The sequence below is a fragment of the Rutidosis leptorrhynchoides genome, chromosome 5 (genome assembly GCF_046630445.1).
Source record: "Rutidosis leptorrhynchoides isolate AG116_Rl617_1_P2 chromosome 5, CSIRO_AGI_Rlap_v1, whole genome shotgun sequence".
NCBI classification, from domain to species: domain Eukaryota; kingdom Viridiplantae; phylum Streptophyta; class Magnoliopsida; order Asterales; family Asteraceae; genus Rutidosis; species Rutidosis leptorrhynchoides.
Genome location: NC_092337.1, coordinates 287,245,584 through 287,268,444, shown reverse-complemented (window position 1 = coordinate 287,268,444; position 22,861 = coordinate 287,245,584). Strand labels below are relative to the sequence as shown.

The following is a 22,861-nucleotide window of genomic DNA, read 5'->3' as shown; positions in this document are numbered from 1 at the left end:
AAACCATCGCCAATCTCCAAGAACCATAAAAGGTCACCATTGTTAAACTATTGATACTCATGTACAAATTCCACCTTCATTATTCAAACAACCACCATGACACCATAACCATCAAAACGTTTCTATATATTTTTTTTGTGTTTTCGCTAAAACCACACAACAACCTCATCACCATGAAACACCATCATGAACCACCAAATCACCACCATCACAAACCCATTTGTTACTCGATTGTTTCTGTAAATAGCCATCAAAACACCACCACTGTTAATATCCTTGGCCTATTAATCAAAACATGTTACTACTAGTATGTATTCCCGTTCCTGTGCAAACGAACAACGATGTTGCACTGAGAGATTATAACAGTGACGTTAATGAGAATGTTGTGTATGATGAAGATGAATTTTAAATGATGAATATGTTATACGTAATATTTATGATGATGAACCAAAGCTGATGCTACGTTTATCCTGTTATTAGGAGAACCCACTCAAAATCATCACTTTTATCATCTTCGAACAATTACTTCCATCTACTGTTGTTGGCCAAAAATTTAAAACCCTACGATTGCTACGGTTGAGGATCAACAAACCTAGCAAACCACCGAATTTTTTTTTTAAAACTGGACTAAAATAACGTGGGTCGATTATATAATTTTGGGATCAGGCTGCTTATGTTTTAAATGGAAAACTTTATGGACTTTTGATTCTTGGGTCGATACTACTACTGTATCCCTTTTGTTGGACTACTAAGATTCAGTTTTATAGCTGGGCCACTAGGATTCAGTTTTACATTTGGGCCGAGACCCAATTTTGGTTAAGGTATAATAATTATGTGATATTATTATTATTATTATTATTATTATTATTATTATTATTATTATTATTATTATTATTATTATTATTATTATTATTATTATTATTATATTATTATTATTATTATTATTATTATTATTATTATTGTTATTTTTATTATTATTAACATTATTAGAAAAATTATCATTTTATCAAAAATATTATTATTATTATCATTATTATTATTATTTTAACATTAATATTATTATTTTAATATTATTATTATTATTATCATTTTTATTAATACTAGTATCATTATTAATATCATAATAACTATTATTATTACTATTATTATTATTATTATTATAATTATTATTATTATTATAATTATTATTATTATTATTATTATTATTATTATAAAACGAAACAACTTTTTATTTATTATTATCAATATTATTTTATCATATAACTATTAGTTATATAAAACTATATTTAATACATATAACATAACCATAATATTTTTATAATAAATATTAATTATTTATTTACGGAATATAAAATAAATATAATTAATTAAGTTATTAATGAAACACATGATTTAAAATAACAATTAAAATCACTAATAATATATAAATTTGTTCGATTACCATTACATGTGTTAATATACATAATTGAATATAGGTTCGTGAATTCAGGCCAACCCTGCATTGTTCAGTATCGTCATATGAATATTTTTACTACAAAATATTGTATCGTGAGTTTCATTTGCTCCCTTTTTAAATGCTTTTGCAATATACATTTTTGGGACTGAGAATACATGCGCTGTTTTATAAATGTTTGACGAAATAGACAAAGTACTCAAAAATTACATTCTATGGTTGGATTATCGAAATCGAATATCGCCCTTCAAGTCTGGTAACATAAGAATTAGGGAAATGGCCCCTAATTGACGTGAATCCTAAAGATAGATCTATTGGGCCTAACAACCCCCATTCATGTTTATGGATGGCTTTAGTACTTCGAGATTATTATTATACAGACGTCGATGTCTGTGGGGATATTCTATGCATTATGGTTAATGTCGGTTACCAGGTGTTCAATCTATATGAATGATTTTTATGCAGATGGCTATATGCATGCATGATGTTATAAGAAATTGAAATAGAAATCTTGCGGTCTATTAAAATTATGGAAATGATTGATTACAATAAACTAATGAACTCACCAACCTTTTGGTTGACACTTTAAAGCATGTTTATTCTCAGGTATGAAAGAAATCTTCCGCTGTTCATTTGCTCATTTTAAAGATATTACCTGGAGTCATTCATGGCATATTTCAAAAGACATTGCATTCAAGTCGTTGAGTTCAATAAAGATTATTATTAAGTAAATGAAAGATTAGGTCATTTATAGTTGAATATTATGAAATGGTATGCATACCTGTCAACTTTCAATGTAATGAAAGTTTGTCTTTCAAAAACGAATTCAATGTTTGTAAAATATATCATATAGAGGTCTGAACCTAGCAATGTAACCATATGTTATTGTATTCGTCCTTATGGATTAGGATGGGTCGTCTCAGTTTTGACGTTGTTATTGGTATGGATTGGTTGTCTGCAAATCGTGCTGAAATCGTGTGTTATGAGAAAGCTATTCATATTACTAATGTGGTTGGAGAGCCACTGATGATTTTTGGGGATAAGAAATGCAGACAGTTAAACCTTATTAGCTGTTTGAAAGTTCATAAACATCTTCGCAAAGGGTGTTATGCTATTCTAGCCCATGTTGTTGATTCTGATAGAGAAGAGAAGAGCATTGGTGATATTCCTATTGTTAGAGATTTTCCTGAGGTATTTCCCAAAGATTTACATGGCCTTCCGCCGCAACGCGTGGTAGAATTTCAAATCGATCTTGTTCCCAATGCTGCTCATGTAGCACGTGCTCCTTACCGACTTGCGCCGTCTGAACTTCAAGAATTGTCGAGTCAACTCCATGAGTTGTTAGACAAAGGTTTTATTCGTCCCAGTTCGTCCCCTTGGGGAGCTCCTGTCCTGTTTGTTAAGAAGAAAGATGGTTCGTTTCATTTGTGTATTGATTATCGTGAATTGAACAAGCTTACAGTTAAAAACCGTTACCCTCTTCCGAGAATTGATGATCTGTTCGATCAGCTTCAAGGTTTGTCTATTTATTCTAAGATCGATATTCATTCCGGTTATCATCAACTACGTGTTAAAGAATCTGATGTTCCAAAAATCGCTTTTCGCACCCGTTATAGTCACTATGAATTCCTTGTTATGCCGTTCAGATTGAAAAATGCACCTGCTGTGTTCATGGACCACATGAACCGTGTGTGTAGACTCTATCTGGACAAATTCGTTATTGTTCTCATCGACAACATCCTTATTTATTCCAAGAAGGATGAAGAGTACGAAGAACATTTGAAGTTGGTGCTTGATCTATTGAGGAAAGAAGAATTGTACGCTAACTTCTCTAAGTGTGTTTTCTGGTTGAGAGAAGTTCAATTCCTTATACATATTGTTAGTAAACAAGGAATACAAGTTGACCCTGTCAAGATTGAGGCAATTGAGAAGTGGGAAATTCCGAAGACTCCTACTCAGATTCGTCAGTTTCTAGGGTTGGTAGGTTACTATAGAAGGTTCATTCAAGATTTCTCTCGTATAGCAAAACCTCTGACTGCTTTAACGCACAAGGGGAAGAAGTATGAGTGGAAGGATGAACAAGAGACTGCTTTTAAAACTCTAAAAAAGAAGTTGACTACCGCTCTGATATTGTCACTACCTGAGGGTAATGATGATTTTGTTGTTTATTGTGATGCTTCGCGTCAGGGATTTGGTTGTGTTTTGATGCAACGTAAGAAAGTTATTGTGTACTCGTCACGTCAGTTGAAGATTCACGAGCAGAATTATACAACCCATGGTTTAGAGTTGGGAGCTGTTGTGTTTGCGCTTAACATTTGGAGACATTATTTGTATGGGGTCAAGAGTACAGTGTACACTGATCACAAAAATCTTCAACATATCCTTGATCAGAAACAGTTGAATATGAGGCAACGAAGATGGGTTGAGACATTGAATGACTATGATTGTGAACTCTTATATCATTCGGGGAAGGCCAAAGTTGTGGCCGATGCGTTAAGTCGTAAAGAGAGGACTGAACCTCGTAGGTTTAGAGCCTTGAATATGACAATTCGAACAAACCTCGCTAGAAAGATTCTTGAGGCACAACAAGAAGCCTTAAAGGAGGAGAATTTTGTGAACGAGAAAGTCAGGGGCATGGCTAAGAAGTTTGAGGTACGAACGGATGGTACTAGGTACTTTGCGGGACATCTTTGGGTTCCGAAGTTTGGTGATGTGCGACAACTTGTTTTGGATGAGGCTCATAAGTCTAGGTACTCTATTCATTTTGGTTCAAGAAAGATGTATCATGATCTTAAGGAGATGTATTGGTGTCCTAATTTGAAAACTGATGTGGCTACTTATGTGGTTAAGTGTTTGACCTGTGCTAAGGTTAAAGCTGAGCGTCAGAAACCGTCTGGACTTTTGGTGCAACCTGAGATTCCCGAGTGGAAGTGGGAAGGTATTACGATGGATTTTATTACGAAATTACCGAGAGTTGTGGGTGGTTATGATACCATTTGGGTGATTGTTGACCGACTCAGAAAGTCAGCTCATTTCTTGCCGATTAAGGAAACAGATTCGATGGAGAAGCTTACTCGTTTGTATTTGAAAGAGATTGTTTTGAGACATGGTGTTTTTGTATCTATTATTTCAGACCGAGACAGTCGATTTACATCGAGGTTTTGGCAATCCTTACAGGAAGCTTTGGGAACAAAATTGGATATGAGCACTGCTTATCATCCGCAGTCAGATGGTCAGACTGAAAGGACCATTCAAATGTTAGAGGACATGTTACGAGCGTGTGTCATTGATTTTGATAATGAGTGGGATAGATATTTGTCGTTGGCTAAGTTTTCTTATAATAACTACTTCAAAAACATTCATACTTTAAACTCGAAAGTTTCTGAATTTAGAAACTAAAACAGTTTCCCTTCTGATGTAACACTGATATCGCGAAGAGATAAATGATTTCAGATAAGAGTAGTTATGAAAATATCTTCAGAAATATGGAAGATATTTATAATGAAAGATACGATGATATCTTAGAATTTTTAGAATCATAGTGTGATGAAGAAATTCATTCACAATGATTTAAAGCAATTAAGAAGTAAGGTATTCTCTAAAGATTTCATCAGAAATAGAATCATTAGGATTCTTTCAAGGCAGGTTTAGTCTTTGTGATTTATCCATAGCCTCCTTCATGGTTTGCTCAATTCGTTTTCCAGTTTCAAACCTTCCTTTTTTCTGAGCTTTGCCAACATACTATTCTTTATCATCAAACTTCCGACTGTTAAAGTCGTTTATAGTTTTTGTTGCTTCATTCAGCTTTTTGAAAATTTGGAGTATTGATTTGTAGACTGAGTGCTTTTCATAGTTTCATAATGGAAGGTCATAATTCTAAGAGATAAATGTTATATGTATACATATATCTGTTGATGTAGACATGCTGCGAGATTTCAAAATACTGATTGCTAGTTCCCGGTAATTGATGTTATAATTCTCGTTATAAGATGTGGATGAGTATATGAATAGGTTTTAATGAACAAATATAATGGTTCTTCGGAGAGACTTAAGCCGATGAGTTATGAAGTTGCTGGTAAGTTTCTGCTAATGTGGTGAGGTATAAATGGTTCCCCAGTATTGATGACGAAAGGCAACTTATATAACAACGTTATAATAAGGTTTATTCGAATGATAAGTCAAAATTGATTTGCTGGAGCTGTGACAAAATTGGCTAATTTGGAAAGGGATTGCAAAGTTATTTTTGATAATAACAACCCCAAAGGACCTTGTACAGATACTTGTTAAATGTTTACTCTGGTTCCGAGTGTTTTCAGGTGCATAACTATTTGCATCAATCTTTTCTTCCGTAAATGAAGTGCGGTTGATTTATCCTCTCGATTGAGGTGTTTTCAAGAATCATGAAAGGTTGGAACGTAGATAGTAATTGTCAAGATATAAATGAGGTTTAAGATGAAATCAAGTGGCTAACTTGAAGAATTGTTTAGTTTCATATGTTATAATCAATATTTTAATTCATTTTAATTGTCCAATGTTATTAGTCCACAGTTAGCAATTCAATAATTCATATATAGTTTAATATATAATATTCGAATTAATTAATATGTATCGTGACCCATTGTATACATGTCTCAGACTCGATCACAACTCAAAGTATATATATTATTTTAGAATCAACCTCGACCCTGTATAGCTAACTCGATCATTACCGTATCTATGGTTATTCCAAATAATATATATAGATGACGTCGATATGATATGTCAAAACTTTGTATACGTGTCCCGATATTTAAATGCGTAAATAACAGTATTTAAATGACGATAAATAAAGTGCGTAAAATAAATAACAGAAATTAAATGATGATAAATAAAATTGTTAGAATTAAAATTGCGATAAATAAATTGCGTTAATTAAATGTAATAAGGAATTAACAGTTAGCTAGGAACAGTTAGCTAGGATTTTGTTAGCGTGGTTTCTTAACAAAATTTCTCATAGTTAATTTGTCTGTTTCTAACAAATTTTATTTTGTCAAATGTTTTCTTCATTATGCCACTTGCTGGATTCTGATAGGTCAAAATCCAAATATGAAATTGAATGAAAATGGTTATTCTGCGGTGAACGGATACTTAAGTAGGATAGTAAGTGACTGTTGAATTAGATTCGGAGAATGTACAGTGTAACTTATTAAGGTGAAATTTAAATATTTCTAGGGTATTACCTACCCGTTAAAATATTTTCACCATTAACAGTTTGTACAAAAGAATTTTTAATTACAATCTTTATGAAAACATATATACATATATATTTTCTTCAGATGTAATCATAGATTTAATGAGTCAATATGATATTAAACTCATTTGAATTACCGTTAGAACAAGAATATATAATCTCTAAAACACTAGAGATTACATAATCGCCACGTCGAACGAAGATAACTGATGTAGAAAGTCATGTAGAACGAAGATAATCGATGTAGGACATCATGTAGTATGATGATTATGCTGGAGGTGCAGATTGTGAGTTTGAGGCATGTAGTATTGAGGCTTGTGCTGCGGATGTTGTTGTTGGTGGTACTGGTGTTGCCGGTGCTGTTGCTGAAGCTGGTAAGTTTTGCACCATATTCTCCAAATTGATTACTCGAGAGCGAAGCTCGTTGACTTCTTCAATTACTCCGAGATGATTGGCGGTTGGAACGAGCGAATGAATAAGGTTTAAAATATTAGATATTATGTAATCGTTGCGAGCTATTCGGAAATGAGAGTGAAAATGGTGTTTCGGACTGGTTCGCCGTTAAATGCTTTAGGTTCTTCATCAATAGGAAAATGTGGTGGATGGAAGGGACCACCTTTCTTCTTATCTCCAATGATTAAGTAGGCTACAAACCCATCCCCAATTCATCTAGAATAGATGATGGCTAATTGGTTGATCCATTTCGGTCACACTACTTTCGGAGCTCGAGTGAAACTCTATATCTGATTCCGAGGGACTTGAACTAGTGGCGAGTTCCATTTCGTACGATTGAATAAAGGATTTTTCAATATGAAATGATTTCTGGCTATTAGATGGTATTCTAATTACATAGAATATCTATATATAGAACAAAGGATTTCGTAGATTACGAAGGGATTTACGGAATATGTCAGGCAAGTTTACAGTAACAGATACGCTAAGATATGAATTTTGTCTATACACTATTCATGCAATTAATGCAGTAATATGTGTCTAGACTAAGAATGATAAATAGGTAATTTTCAACGGATGATAAGTAGATGATTTTTGACTAGAAATGATAAGCAAAACTTTTGACATGCAGACACGGTCAAAGTCCAGACTCACTAATGCATCCTAACAACTATCAGTTGGGCACACTAATGCAAGACCTGGTTTGCTAAGACCACCGCTCTGATACCAACTTTAATGCCCCGTTCATATCGATTATAAACGAAACATAATAATTGATTTCATTGCGATGTATTTGACCTCTAAATGATACATTTTACAAACATTGCATTCATTTTTAAAGACAAACTTTCATCACATCAAAAGTTGACGGCATGCATACCATTTCATAATATATCCAACTATAAATGACTTAATAATATTCTTGATGAACTCAATGACTCGAATGCAACGTCTTTTGAAATATACCATGAACGACTCCAAGTAATATCTCTAAAATGAGCAAATGCACAGCTGAAGATTTCTTTTATACCTGAGAATAAACATGCTTTCAAGTGTCAACCAAAAGGATAGTGAGTTCATTAGTTTATCATCAATAATCATTTCCATCATTTTTAATAGACCACAAGATTCTCATTTTCCATAAATATCAATACACTCGCAAGTGCATAAAAATCATTCATATGATGGACACCTGGTAACCAAACTAACAAGGATGCATAAAGAATATCCCCCGCATACTCGCAAGTATGCTATATAATGGCAATCGCAATCACCTTTTTAAAATCAAAGTACTAAAGCATTCCAAATTCCAGAATAGGGTTTGTTAGGCCCATAGATCTATCTTTAGGATTCGCGTCAATTAGGGGTCATTTCCCTAATTCTTAGATTACCAGACTTGAAGGGGCGATATTCGATTTCGATAATCCAACCATATAATGTAGTTTCAAGTACTTGTGTCTATTTCGTCAAACATTTATAAATAGCGCATGTATTCTCAGTCCCAAAAATATATATTGAAAAAGCATTTAAAAAGGGAGCAAATGAAACTCACTATCCAATATTTTGTAGTAAAAATATTCATACGGCGATACTGAACAATGCAGGGTTGGCCTTGGATTCACGAACCTATATCAATTGTATATCTATTAAAACATATAATGGAAATCACATAATTTCATTTATTAATATATATTATTTATCTATTTGTAATAATTATAGAATTTATATTAAATTCGATTTTAAAAAACGTATACTTATATTATATCTTAAACTATATGTTATATATATTTATTTTGTATATATATTTAAAAGGATTAATATCTATACATTTAGTTATATTAATATATCCATATCTATATTATATATATATATATATATATATATATATATATATATATATATATATATATATATATATATATATAATATATATATGATTAGTAAAAAAAATATCAATAGTTTGTTATATGTAAGTATTTATATAAGTAAATATTAATATTTTTAATATATAGTTATATGAAATATTAATACAATTATAGTATATGAAATAAGTATATTTTATGTACAAAATATTTATCCTTTTATAAATGATAGTTTTTGATAAAAAAAAAATGATTTACTAATAATAATAATAATAACTTTATTAATAATGATAATATTTGTAAAAAAGGGTATTGTTAATAATGATACTTATGTTAATAATAATAATAATAATAATAATAATAATAATAATAATAATAATAATAATAATAATAAAAATAATAATAATAATAATAATAATAATAATAATAATAATAATAATAATAATAATAATAATAATAATAATAATAATAATAATAATAATAATAATAATAATAATACTAATACTAATAATAAAAATGATACTAATACTAATGTTAATGAAAATAATAATAATTTGTATTGTTTTCAAAATAATAATAGTCATAATCATAATAATGATCATAATACTTATAATAATAATAATAATAATAATAATAATAATAATAATAATAATAATAATAATAATAATAATAATAATAATAATAATAATAATAATAATAATAATAATAATAATATTAATAATACTCCTAATACTTAATGATAATACTAATAATATTTACTAATGATAATAATAACAATACGTTAAAAATAATGACAGTTATAATAATAATGATAATTTTAATAATAATGATACTTATGTTATAGTTAATATATAATCATCACATAACAATTCAAATCATAATATATTAATAATCAATTCTTTATAATTTCCATAATCATATTATTTAGTAACTTTTAATCATTCTTTTTATCATGAACATAACAATAATAATAATATTAATGATAATACAAATACAAATAATAATAATAATAATAATAATAATAATAATAATAATAATAATAATAAAGATAAAAATAATAATAATAATAATAATAATAATAATAATAATAATAATAATAATAAATAATAATAAATAATAATCATAAAAATGAATAATATACCATCATTATGTTATCATCATCCATTCATCATCAACATTTTATGATCATTCATCATCATCCGATTCATTATATCCTCCCATGCTCATCATCCTCCTCGTTCGCTTATCATCATCACTCGTCTAACATCAACCATCGTTACCATACATGCTCATCACCTACGATATAGATAATCATCATCGAATATCGTATATCATTTCATCACCGTACCATTTTCTTAACATCATTATTAATGAAACATCACCATGGTTACCGTTCATCGTTATCATACACATACGGCATCATATCATCTTTATCATACATCATCGTTATCATCATAACATCACGTTTCTTATCATCATCGTCTTCGTTTCTTCATCATCATTATACCCGATCATCACATCATCATCTATATCGTAATCGCATCATCTTTCATCTCATCATAATCATCACATCATCCCTTCGTCCTCATCATCGGCTATTCATCATTCTTACCGAGAACATCATCATCTCGCATCTTCGTTAATCATCACAGTTCACCATCATCTTTATCAACATAAACATCATCAATTATCATAATCATCGTCATCTTCATATTATCCTCTTTATCATACGCGTACATCATCATCATTCTTTAACTATTCATCATTTTCTTCGATGACCATCATCATACTCATTCTTGTATCATCAGTACATTACCATCGTCATTATCATAATCACACCGTATCATCTTCTTCTTCGCTCACCATCACTATTCATCGTCATCAACATCAACTCATTCTCTTTCAATATTTCGGCGAGTATGTGAGGATGGTTTCGTAACTTCGTTCGTCAACAGTAGACATGAAAACAGTCACGAGTTATGGTGTTTTGCGATGATCGATGGCTGAAATCAAGAGGTAGCAACAAACAGTGAGTTCTAACAATAAAGGGGTGGGTTATGGTGGTGGTGACAGCCGGTAATGATAGCAGTGGTAGCGGTTGTAGTAGGGTGTCTGGTGGTGATGACAGCTCGTGGTGATGGTTCACGGTGGTTATGGAGTGAAGGAGGATGTTCGAAATAAAGCATAAAATTAGAATGGAGATAGTTTCATGGTTTCTAAAGTGGCGGTTATTGGTGAAAGGGTAGCGGTGGTGTATGCCGAAGTGGTGCTCCGGTGGTGGCTATGGTGGCATGCGAGATTGGTTGTAAACGTTTTCTCCTCTCCCTCCCTCTCTCCAATACATATGCGTACAATATAGATATATATATTGTGTAATATATATAATATTTAATATTAATAATAATTATAATAATTAATCTTTAATTAAGTGAATGATTGGAAAACAGTAACCAGTGTACATGGAGTTTAATTAAGTATATTTATTTATTTAGGTCATTATTCTATAAAGTTTGGTCATTAACTATTAAATAAAAGTTACATTAATTAATCACTCTCAACCCCCAAGAAAAATATAAAAAGTTTTAAATTTGACAAACAACATCTAAATATATTATTAATAAGCCTAAAATTTATAAAACTCATTTTCATATCACCGTTTATTTTAAAATTACATAAGTTTAAATTTAACTTGCTTAATATCAATCGAAACATCAAACGAGTATTACAATCATTTAATATTTATTTTTAATATACTTTATTTATATATAGAGATATATTTTTAAATAATAATTATTATAATATCCTATTTTTATTTTATTAATTTTAAATAACAACAACATATAATACTTCAAATTATATTTCGAATTATTATTTATATATACATACACACATATCTATTTACATTTAATTGTTTGTGAATCCTCGAGAGCAGTCGAAGGTCAATTGAATATATGAAACAGTTCAAACTTTTTGAGATTCAATTAAATAGACTATGCCTATCATGTCGAAACCATATAAAATTAAGTTTAAATTTGGTCAGAAATTTCCGGGTCGTCACAGAAACCACAATCAAATACGCACGGCATAACAAAAATCAGCTTTGGCAAATAAAACAAGGTGTGAAGATAGTATCATACCTTCGGATGAGCATGCAATTTTATTCTTCTTGGTTGGAGGATTGAGGCGCATGAATGACCTGCGCTTTAGAGAAGCTTCATCTGCTACCTCGCCGCCCTCCAAAGCTTCAGCAGCATTCATACAAGCATCATGATCAACCACTTATTTCTTAATTGTTTAACCCTTGAAATCTTCCTCCACATTAATTCCGCGAACATTCATCTCTGCAAAAATGACATACAAAGGTTAGCATGCATTTCAGTAAATCATTTATCAAGTGATTTAGGCAATACAAATTATACCCTTTCCTCTAAGAATGATGACTGGACTAGTACTAACAGACGGTCAGTAAGACGAAATGCCAGTAAGATACAAAACTTAGTTGGGATATACACGAAGTTTAAGCTTTTGGCCGGAACATAGGTCGAACAATTCTTGTTCAACCTGATTCATAGGAGGGGGTCTGATTAGAGAAGTGGTAGAACCAGTGTGCCATTGCAGAATATTTGCGAATTCACAAGGAACAAATTTGTTGCTAACAAAATAGAAAGAATCTTTCCAGGAATTTTGTAGACCGTTTTTCTGACCAGCAGGGAACGACACTCGATCGGAAAAACCATACCAATCATGCTCGTTATGTCGATATCGGAAAATGTTTTGAAAAACAGTGAACGATGGTTCATGAGTGTTACCCCTGCATGACATTTCAAAAAGAGACAATCGAGCAGCACTGTAGGGATGAAGTTGAACTAAGTGCTTTAATTGTAGTCAACGGGGTCATATGTCCCCTGACTGCACGAGCCCACCTTCTAACAGGATAATGTGCTTTAATTGCCATAAAGAAGGACACTGGAAGTCAGATTGTCCCCAGTTGTTCGGGGATCAAACAAGGTGGCGGGTTTGGAAAGGGGGCGTAACTACTTGATGACTAGTGAAGAAGCAAGGAATTCCAATGAAGTTGTTTCAGGTACTTTTGTAGTTAACTCTAAACCTGCGAAAGTACTTTTTGATTGTGGTGCTAATTTGTCTTTTGTTTCTCTAAAGTTTGTGAATAAGCTTGATAGACCACTAGTTAAGCTGAAAAATCCGGTAGAAGTTGAGATATCGCATGGTAAAACTGTACTAGGGTTTGATGAGTGCGAAAATTATGATATTGTGTTTGGTACCGAAAGCTTTAAGATTGCTCTTATACCAATGACATTAGGTGAATTCGATGTTGTCGTTAGCATGGATTGGCTCGATTGTTATAGAGCCGACATTACATGCCATGAGAAATTTATATGGATGAAGGCCCCAAGTGGGGGAGAATTAATCATTCATGGTGAAAAACGGAGAAGACTTGTGCCGCTATGCACTTATGCACGGGCACGTTGACTCCTTTGTAGTGCAGGTATGGAATTTCTAGTACATGTAGTTAACACTCGAGAAGCACCTCCATCCATTCGAAGTATTCCGGTCGTAAATGAATTTGAGGATGTGTTTCTAGACGAGTTACCGGGTGTTCTGCCAAAAACGTAAAATTGAATTTCGCATCGAGTTGGTTTAGGGAGCTACTCTAATTGCTAAGATTCCTTATTTTTTAGCACCAACGGAGAGGAAAGAGTTATTGAATCAGACCCAAGAGTTGCTAGAAAAGGGTTTTATCCAACCGAGTACTTCACCTTGGGGTGCTCCGATTTTTTTCGTAAAGAAGAAAGACAGTAGTATGCGCATGAGCATTGATTACCGTGAGTTGAATAAAGTGACGATTAAAAATCGTTATCCGTTACCTCGTATTGATGACTTGTTTAATCAATTACAAGAGGCGTATTGGTTTTATAAGATCGATTTGTGATCCAGCTATCATCAAGTGCGCATCCGTGATGAAGATATTGAGAACACGGCGTTTTGAACTCGATAGGGCATTACGAGCTTGTGGTGGTGCCCTTTGGTCTTACGAATCCGCCCTCGGCATTCATGGAACTTATGAATCGGGTGTGTCAACCCATGTTGGATAAATCGGTAATTGTTTTCATTGACGAAATACTCGTTTATTCTAAGAATATGACTGAACATGAACACCATCTTCGTGAGGTGTTGAAAATGTTGCGGAAAGAGAAGTTGCATGACAAATTCTCTAAATGCAAATTTTGGCTCCATATTGTCAACAAAGAAGGGATTCAAGTGGATCCGGTGAAAATTAAAGCGATAGAGAATTGGGAACGCACGACTACTCCTACGAAAGTCCAAAGTTTTCTCGGATTGGCCAGTTATTATCATCGGTTTATTCAAGATTTTTCTAAAATAGCTTCCACGTTGACCAAATTAACAAGGAAGAATGTGAAATTTAATTCGGAAAATGATCAAGAAATTGCTTTTTAATTGTTGAAAGAGAAATTGTCTCAAGCTCCAGTGTTGGTGTTACCGAAGGGTGTTGATGATATGATGGTGTACTGTGATTCTTCTATTAATGGGATTGGTTGTGTTGTTATGTAAAGAGGTAAAGTCATTGCTTATTCCTCGAGAAAATTAAAAGACCACGAGAAGAAGTACCCGACTCATGATCTCGAGTTGGCGGCGGTGGTTCATGCCCTTAAATTTGGCGTCACTATCTTTATGGTGTTAAGAGCACAATTTATACAGATCATAAGAGTTTGAAATACCTCTTTGATCAACGGGAATTGAATAACCGACAACGTCAGTGGATTGATTTGTTGAAGGATTACGATTGTGATATACTTTACCACCCGGGTAAAGCAAATGTTGTTGCGGACGTGTTAAGTCGAAAGAATAATATTCGGAAATACGAGTGGAATTACTATGCATGACGATCACTAACGATTTCCTCGTGAAGTTTTGTGAGATTCAAATTGAAGCTTTTGTTAATAATAAGTTTGAAGAACGAATTCAAGGGCAAACGGAGTCTATTATATTAGGCCCGCAAGGTATGTTATCGTATCAAGGAAGAGTGCGGGTACCGATGAATGAGGGGATACCAACAAGTGCTACTTGATGAGGAACATAATTCGAAGTACTCTATCCACCCGGGGCAACTAAAACATACCTTGATTTGAAGAAAGAATATTGGTGGCCTGGCATGAAGCGCGGCATCGTTAAATATGTCGAGCAATGTGTTGCATGTTTTGAAGTCAAGGCCGAGCACCAAAAGCCCCATGGTATGTTGCAACCTTTAGAAATTCCAAGTGGAAATGTGACCATATTACCGAGTATTTTATTACAAAGTTTTCAAACACGGCAAGAACCTAATACGACACTATTTGGATAATCATTGATAGATTGACAAAAAGTGTGTTGTTTATGCCTATCCGGTAGACAATTTTGTCGGATACCTTGGAAAGATTGTTTATTAAAGAGGTGATATCGAGACACGGGGTCCAGTGTCGATTGTTTTGGATCGGGACATACGATTTATCTATCGGTTTTGAAGTAAGTTTCATGAGGAGATGGGTACTCAATTAAAAATGAGCACTGCATATCACACTTAAACGAATGGTCAAAGCAAGCAGACCATTCAAACCTAGGAGGATATGTTATGAGCTTGTGTTATTGATTTTGGAGATAATTGGGATGAGCCTATACCATTGGTGGATTTTACCTACAAAAATAGCTACCATGCGAGTATTGGAATGCCACCATATGAGATGCTCTACGGGAGAAGGTGCCGAACCCCAATTTGTTGGGTTGAGGTACGTCATCGTGAAATTGGAGGTACCAATTTGGTTCTAGAAACGAATCAAAATATTGAGATGATTCGGGCTTACTTTAAGGCACCACAAGATAGAAAAAATCTTATGCGGATAAACAAAGGCGACCAATTGAATTTCAAGAAAGTGATATAGTGATGCTTAAGGTTTCTCCATGGAAGTGTGTAATTCGGTTCCAAAAATGGGGAAAATTTCTCCTCGTTCTATTGGATCTTTTATAATTTTGGCACGTGTTGGTGAAGTCGCATACCGATAGGAGTTACCCGAAGCGCTTGAGGGGATGCGTACACATTCCATGTTTCCTACCTTTTCAAGTGTCTTACGAATGACTCGCCGTGGGTTCCATTGAATGAAATTACTCTAAATAACAAATTGGAGTATGTTGAGGAACCGGTACCGATCCTGTAGTGACCCGAACTTTTCCATGATTATATTATAAGATATCTATATTTATGTGATTAATGTTTCCAACATGTTAAGCAATCAAACTTGTTAAGACTTGATTAATTGAAATGAGTTTCATGTAGACAATTGACCACCCAGTTGTCCGGCGATTCACGAACGTTAAAACTTGTAAAAATGACATGACGATATATATGAATATATATATATATATATATATATATATATATATATATATATATATATATATATATATATATATATATATATATATATAATTAACATGATATTATGATAAGTAAGTATCACACAAGGTATATTAACAAAGAGTTATATGTATAAAATGAAACTACTAAATTAAAGAAACCCAAAACGATATATATAACGATTATCGTTATAACAATGTTTTAATTAAAATAAATACATATGTATTGTGTTAAGATATGAACACACTATGTTTAACATGATAAAATAATAATTAATTTTATCACTAAGTGTATTAACAATAAACTACACGGGTAAGATGAGACTACTAACTTAAGGATTTCGAAACAATATATATGTAATGATTATCGTTGTAATAGTATTTTAACATATATATATATATATATATATATATATATATATATATATATATATATATATATATATATATATATATATATATATATATATATATATATATATATATATATATATATATATATATATGATATTAAGATATATTCATGCACCATGTTATAATGTTAACATAACTGATTAACATCTCATTTAAGTATAATAACAATGGATTAATTACATTTAACAAGATCGTTAACTTAAAGGTTTCAAAACAACACTTACATATAACGACTAACGATGACTTAACGACTCGGTTAAAATGTATATACATATAGCATATTATGATGTATTAAGAAACTTTTGAAAGTCTTCAAGACACATATCAAGGTACTTCTACCTAACAAAAACACTTACAATTACATTCTCATTCATTTTTATCAACAATTCTACTAGTATGCACCCGTATTTGTACTCGTACAATACACAGCTTCTAGATGTACATACTATTGGTATATACACTTAATGATCAGCTCCTTAGCAGCCCTAATGAGTCATCAAACATGTGGGAACCATCATTTGACAACTAGCATGAATTATTACACTAAAAATCAAACTAATGGAGCCTATATCTTGACTCCATATTCACGTCCACTTTCACCAACCATAAACACATTTTGATTCCAACTTTCATGCATCAAACACATATCTATCAAGTTTTCTCTTGGTGTTCTAAGTGTTCTTCATCATCTTCATCAAAATCTACATCAATCTAGCTTAAAAATCCAAACATAAAACAACTTAAAAAACAACTACTCAAGAAAACTTCAAGAACACTTTCAAGTTTAATAGCTTACTTCCAATCTTGCAAATCCATTTCAAGTGATCATCCAATATCAAGAAATCTTTGTTATTTACATTAGGTTATTATTCTAATTGAAGGTAATACTCATATTCAAGCTTTGATTCAATTTCTATAACTATAACGATCTTAATTCGAGTAGTAATCTCACTTGAACTTGTTTTCGTGTCATGATTCTACTTCAAGAACTTTCAAATCATCCAAGATCCTTTGAAGCTCTAGATCATTTTTTGTCATTTCCAGTAGGTTTACCTACTATATTTGAGGTAGTGATGATGTTCATAACATAATTTGATTCATATATATATATAACTATCTTATTTGAAGATTTAAACTTGTAATCACTAGAACATAGTTTAGTTGATTCTAAACTTGTTCGCAAACAAAGTTAATCCTTCTAACTTAACTTTTAAAATCAACTAAACACATGTTCTATTTCTATATGATATGCTAACTTAATGATTTAAAACCTGGAAATACGAAGAACACCGTAAAACCGGACATATGCTGTCGTAGTTAAACCGGGGGCTGTTTTGGGTTGGATTATTAAAAACTTTGATAACCTTTGAATTAAAAGTTGTTCTTCTGGGAAAATGATATTTCCTATGAACATGAAACTATATCCAAAAATCATGGTTAAACTCAAAGTGGAAGTATATTTTTCAAAATGGTCATCAAGATGTCGTTCTTTCGACAAAAATGACCACCTCTTTCAAAAACGACTTGTAACCTGTATTTCTGACTATAAACTAATACTTGTTCTGTTTAGTTTCATAAATTTCAGTTTATTATGAAACCATAGCAACTTGATTCACTCAAAATGGATTTATAACGAATAAATTATGGGTAAAACAAAATTGGTTAGATTTACTTGTTTAGTTACGAAAATTTTATAACAAATCTATACTAACCATAACTTAACTAACTTTCTTGTATTATACATGTCTTGATAGACCATAGACACGTATACAATGTTTTAACATGTCATATCGATGTCATCTATATATATTATTTGGAATAACTGTAAGTCACTCTATATTGCGGTAATGCTCGAGTTAGCATATAGAGGGTCGAAGTTGATTATAAAATAATATATATACTTTGAGTTGTGATCGAGTCTGAGACATGTATACACTGGGTCGTGGATTGATTCGAGAAAACATATTGATTTATGTACAAGTAACTGTGGACTACTAATTGTGGACTACTAACGTTGGACTGCTAACTTAACAACTTAAATCGTTAAAACGTAATAAAGTATGAAATGAATATATTTCTATCAAACTTTGATATATGTATATATTTTGTTATAGGTTCGTGAATCGACCCGTGGCCAAGTCTTATTTTCTTTGATTTAAAAATCTGTGAAAGTGAGTTATAGTCCCACTTTTAAAATCTAATATTTATGGAATGAGAATACATGCAGTTTTTTTAAATGTTTTACAAAATAGGCACAAGTAATTGAAACTACATTCTATGTTGAATTGCTATACCGGATATCGCTCTTGTTGAACTTGGTAACCCGTGAATTAGTGTTTATTATAATTGCCACTAATTGTTGCGAATCCTAAAGGTAGATCTACGGGTTTTGACAAGCCCCAGTCAGAGAATTTGAACTACTTTAGTACTTCGATTTTTCTCTACAGACGAGTGGTTCTATTTTGGGGATATTCTAGATGCATTTTGTTAATGTCGGTTACCAGGTGTTCAAACATATGAAAGAGTTTTATACAGATGGTTATTTATGAAGAATGAAATCTTGTGACCTATTATTACGATTTGATAAATATATAGGTTAAACCTATAACTCACTATCATTTTTTTGTTGACGTTTAAAGCATGTTTATTCTCAGGTGATTATTAAGAGCTTCCACTGTTGCATGCTAAATTAAGGACAAGATTCGGAGTCAGCATGCTTGTATAAAATTGTTTAAAAACTTCATTCGAGAACTTACTTTGTTGTAACATATTATTATTGTAAACCATTATGTAATGGTTGTGTGTATGTGTGATATTTTAGATTATCATTATTTGATAATCTAAGTTATGTCCTTTAAATCTTTGTCGTTAAATTAAAGGTTATGGTTTATTTTAAAAACGAATGCAGTCTTTGAAAAACGTCTCATATAGAGGTCAAAACCTCGCAACGAAACCAATTAATATGAAACGTTTATAATCGATATGAACGGGACATTTCAGTTGGTATCCGAGCGTTGGTCTTAGAGAACCAGAAATTTGCATTAGTGTGTCTAACCGAGTTTGTTAGGATGCATTAGTGAGTCTGGACTTCGACCATGTTTACTTTAAAAACGATTGCTTAACACTTTTATTGGAAACTATATATTTTTACATGTAAATATTATGTGCTATATTAATCTCTTAACGTGTTTGATATTGTGTGATAGATGCCTACCTCTAGTACAAATCCCATCGACTCACCTAATAATAATGAAGATTCGAATGTATTTTGGGAAGATTCACAAATTCCAGAAGAAGAAGAAGAAGAAGAAGAAGAACCGGAAGAGGAGGAACCGGAAGAAGAGCTTCCGGAGGAGGAAATATTAAGAATCACAGAAAAACAGATAAATAAAAGAAAATTCTCAACCAATGGACCAAAGTTAAAAATGGTCAATGGTGTTTCTGCCGAGGAAGCAAAATATTGGGAAAATTACCAATTTTCTGATGAATCGGATTCTGATGAGGATTCCGATGATGTTATAGAAATTACCCCGGCCCAATTTAATAAAGCAAAAGAAAATAATAAGGGAAAAGCTATCAAAATAGAGAAAACCTATACCAAATCTGATGAACTCTATGTTAACATGAAATACCCCGACGGAGTATACCGTAAACACCCGTATTTCTTAAATTTTAACTATAACCCGGGAACATCTAAGCCACCAGGTTTTTCTAAACCATTTGTGAAAATGATGGCTCGTATTAGAGGAGCACCATGTATCCCTAGGAAATTAGCAAAACGAACTGATAAGGCTAAAAAGGAACATATATTTCATAGCATTATCCCCCAAGAAAGACAAGATTTTAGTTGCAATTGTTCCATTTTCAAGTGATATTCGTTTATATTAAATAAGTGCGAAGACAAAAGGCAGATTCGACAAATTGAAGACAAAAAGGTCCAAAAAGCTCAAAAGTACAAGATACAATTAAAAAGGTTCAAATTATTGATGAAGAACGTCTAAAAATGACAAGAGTACAAGTTACAAAATGCAAAGTACACGATATAAAATAGTACGCAAGGACGTTCGAAAATCCGGAACCGGGACATGAGTCAACTCTCAACGCTCGACGCAACGGTGTAAAAATTACGAGTCAACTATGCACAAGAATAAAATATAATATTTAAATAATTCATAATAAGAATAATATTAAATAATAAAAAGTTGTTAATTTAGCATAGTTCAGGGGTCGTAAATGAAAATTCAATTTCATATTTTGCCTATAAAAGGCGATGATTATCGATCAATTTAAAGGCATCCCTTTTTCTATCCTAAAAATCTATTATCAATATCAATATCTAAAAATCTCTATCATAATGTTAATGTAATAAGATATAACAATAATCTTAATTTTAATTTTAAATTATGATAATAATAAGATTTATGATAGAGATCGTTTGAGTGTGTAAGTCAAAATTCTGTCCGTGTAACGCTACGCTATTTTTAATCATTGTAAGTTATGTTCAACCTTTTTATATTAATGTCTCGTAGCTAAGTTATTATTATGCTTATTTAAAACGAAGTAATCATGATGTTGGGCTAATTACTAAAATTGGGTAATTGGGCTTTGTACCATAATTAAGGTTTGGGCAAAAGACCGACACTTGTGGAAATTGGACTATTGACTATTAATAGATGGGGGGTATTGTCTAATTGAGTGACAACTCATTGGAGTCTGTCGAACCTATCTTCAAATTAATTATCCTAATAATTAATAATGATTATGGTTGTCCTATTTAGTGACGTTCATATGGAATCTATTATAATCATTTAATTAATTATTCGGGTTGGGTAATTGATTATTCAAACTGATCAAGTGGGTAAATTAATATTCATATCTAATCAAAACAGGGGTAGATTACATACAGTGATAACTGGTGTAATTGTTGACAGAAGTGATAACTGCGTCACAGTTTAAATCCTTAATTAGTTGGAATATTTGACTTCGGGTATAAGGGTAATTTGACGAGGACACTCGCACTTTATATTTATGACCGATGGACTATTATGGATAAAAACCAGATAGGTATCAAATAAACCATGACAAAGGACAATTAACCCGAGTAACAATTAATTAAAATCAAAACGTCAAACATCATGATTACGGAAGTTTAAATAAGCATAATCCTTTTATTTCATATTCTATCGCAATTTTATTTATTGTTATTTTATTTATCGTCATTTATTTATTTTACGCACTTTAATTATTGTCATTTATCTTTACGCTTAAAAATATAAAATCGACAAACCGGTCATTAAACGGTAAAAACCCCCCTTTTATAATAATATTACTACTTATATATATATATATATATATATATATATATATATATATATATATATATATATATATATATATATATATTTATATAAATATAGTTTTATAAAAATATAATACGTAATCACTAGCTCCCTGTGGAACGAACCGGACTTACTAAAAACTACACTACTCTACGATTAGGTACACTGCCTATAGTGTTGTAGCAAGGTTTAGGTATATCCCATCCGTAAATTAATAAAACTTGTGTCATATTTTGTAGTATTTCCTAGTAAAAATAATACTATTTCGTACCCTCACGCTACATCATCAAGTTTTTGGCGCCGCTGCCGGGGAGCGCTAAAACGCTATATTTTTAATTATAATAATATTGAAATAGAATATAATAATATAATAATATTGAAATAGAATATAATAATATAATAATATTTTAGAATCAAAATTTGATACGTAAAATTTTAAAAAGTCGTATTTATTAAATACTTCAGGGGTATATTATGTAACTTGTAATTAATAATTTCTATCATATCGCTTTCATGTGAATAGTAAATTAATTAATTTCTTTTCATTTACTATTCATGAATAGTAAATGAATTAAAAAAAAAAAAGTTTTGAAAAAAAAATTATAATTATAAAAAAATTATTAATTTGTAAAAAAAAATCGTTTTTTTATTAAAAAAAAATTGTAAAAAAAACGTTTTTTTT

At 31.5% G+C, this 22,861-nt stretch overlaps 1 protein-coding gene across 1 annotated transcript; it reads left to right on the top strand.

Annotated features, from left to right (window-relative positions):
* The first annotated feature begins 13,039 nt into the window (after positions 1–13,039).
* Positions 13,040–13,633, top strand: LOC139849417 (uncharacterized). The gene is made up of 2 exons (XM_071839076.1): positions 13,040–13,358; positions 13,506–13,633. The coding sequence occupies exons 1-2, from the start codon at positions 13,040–13,042 to the stop codon at positions 13,631–13,633; spliced, it is 447 nt and encodes a 148-aa protein (XP_071695177.1).
* The last annotated feature ends 9,228 nt before the right edge of the window (positions 13,634–22,861 follow it).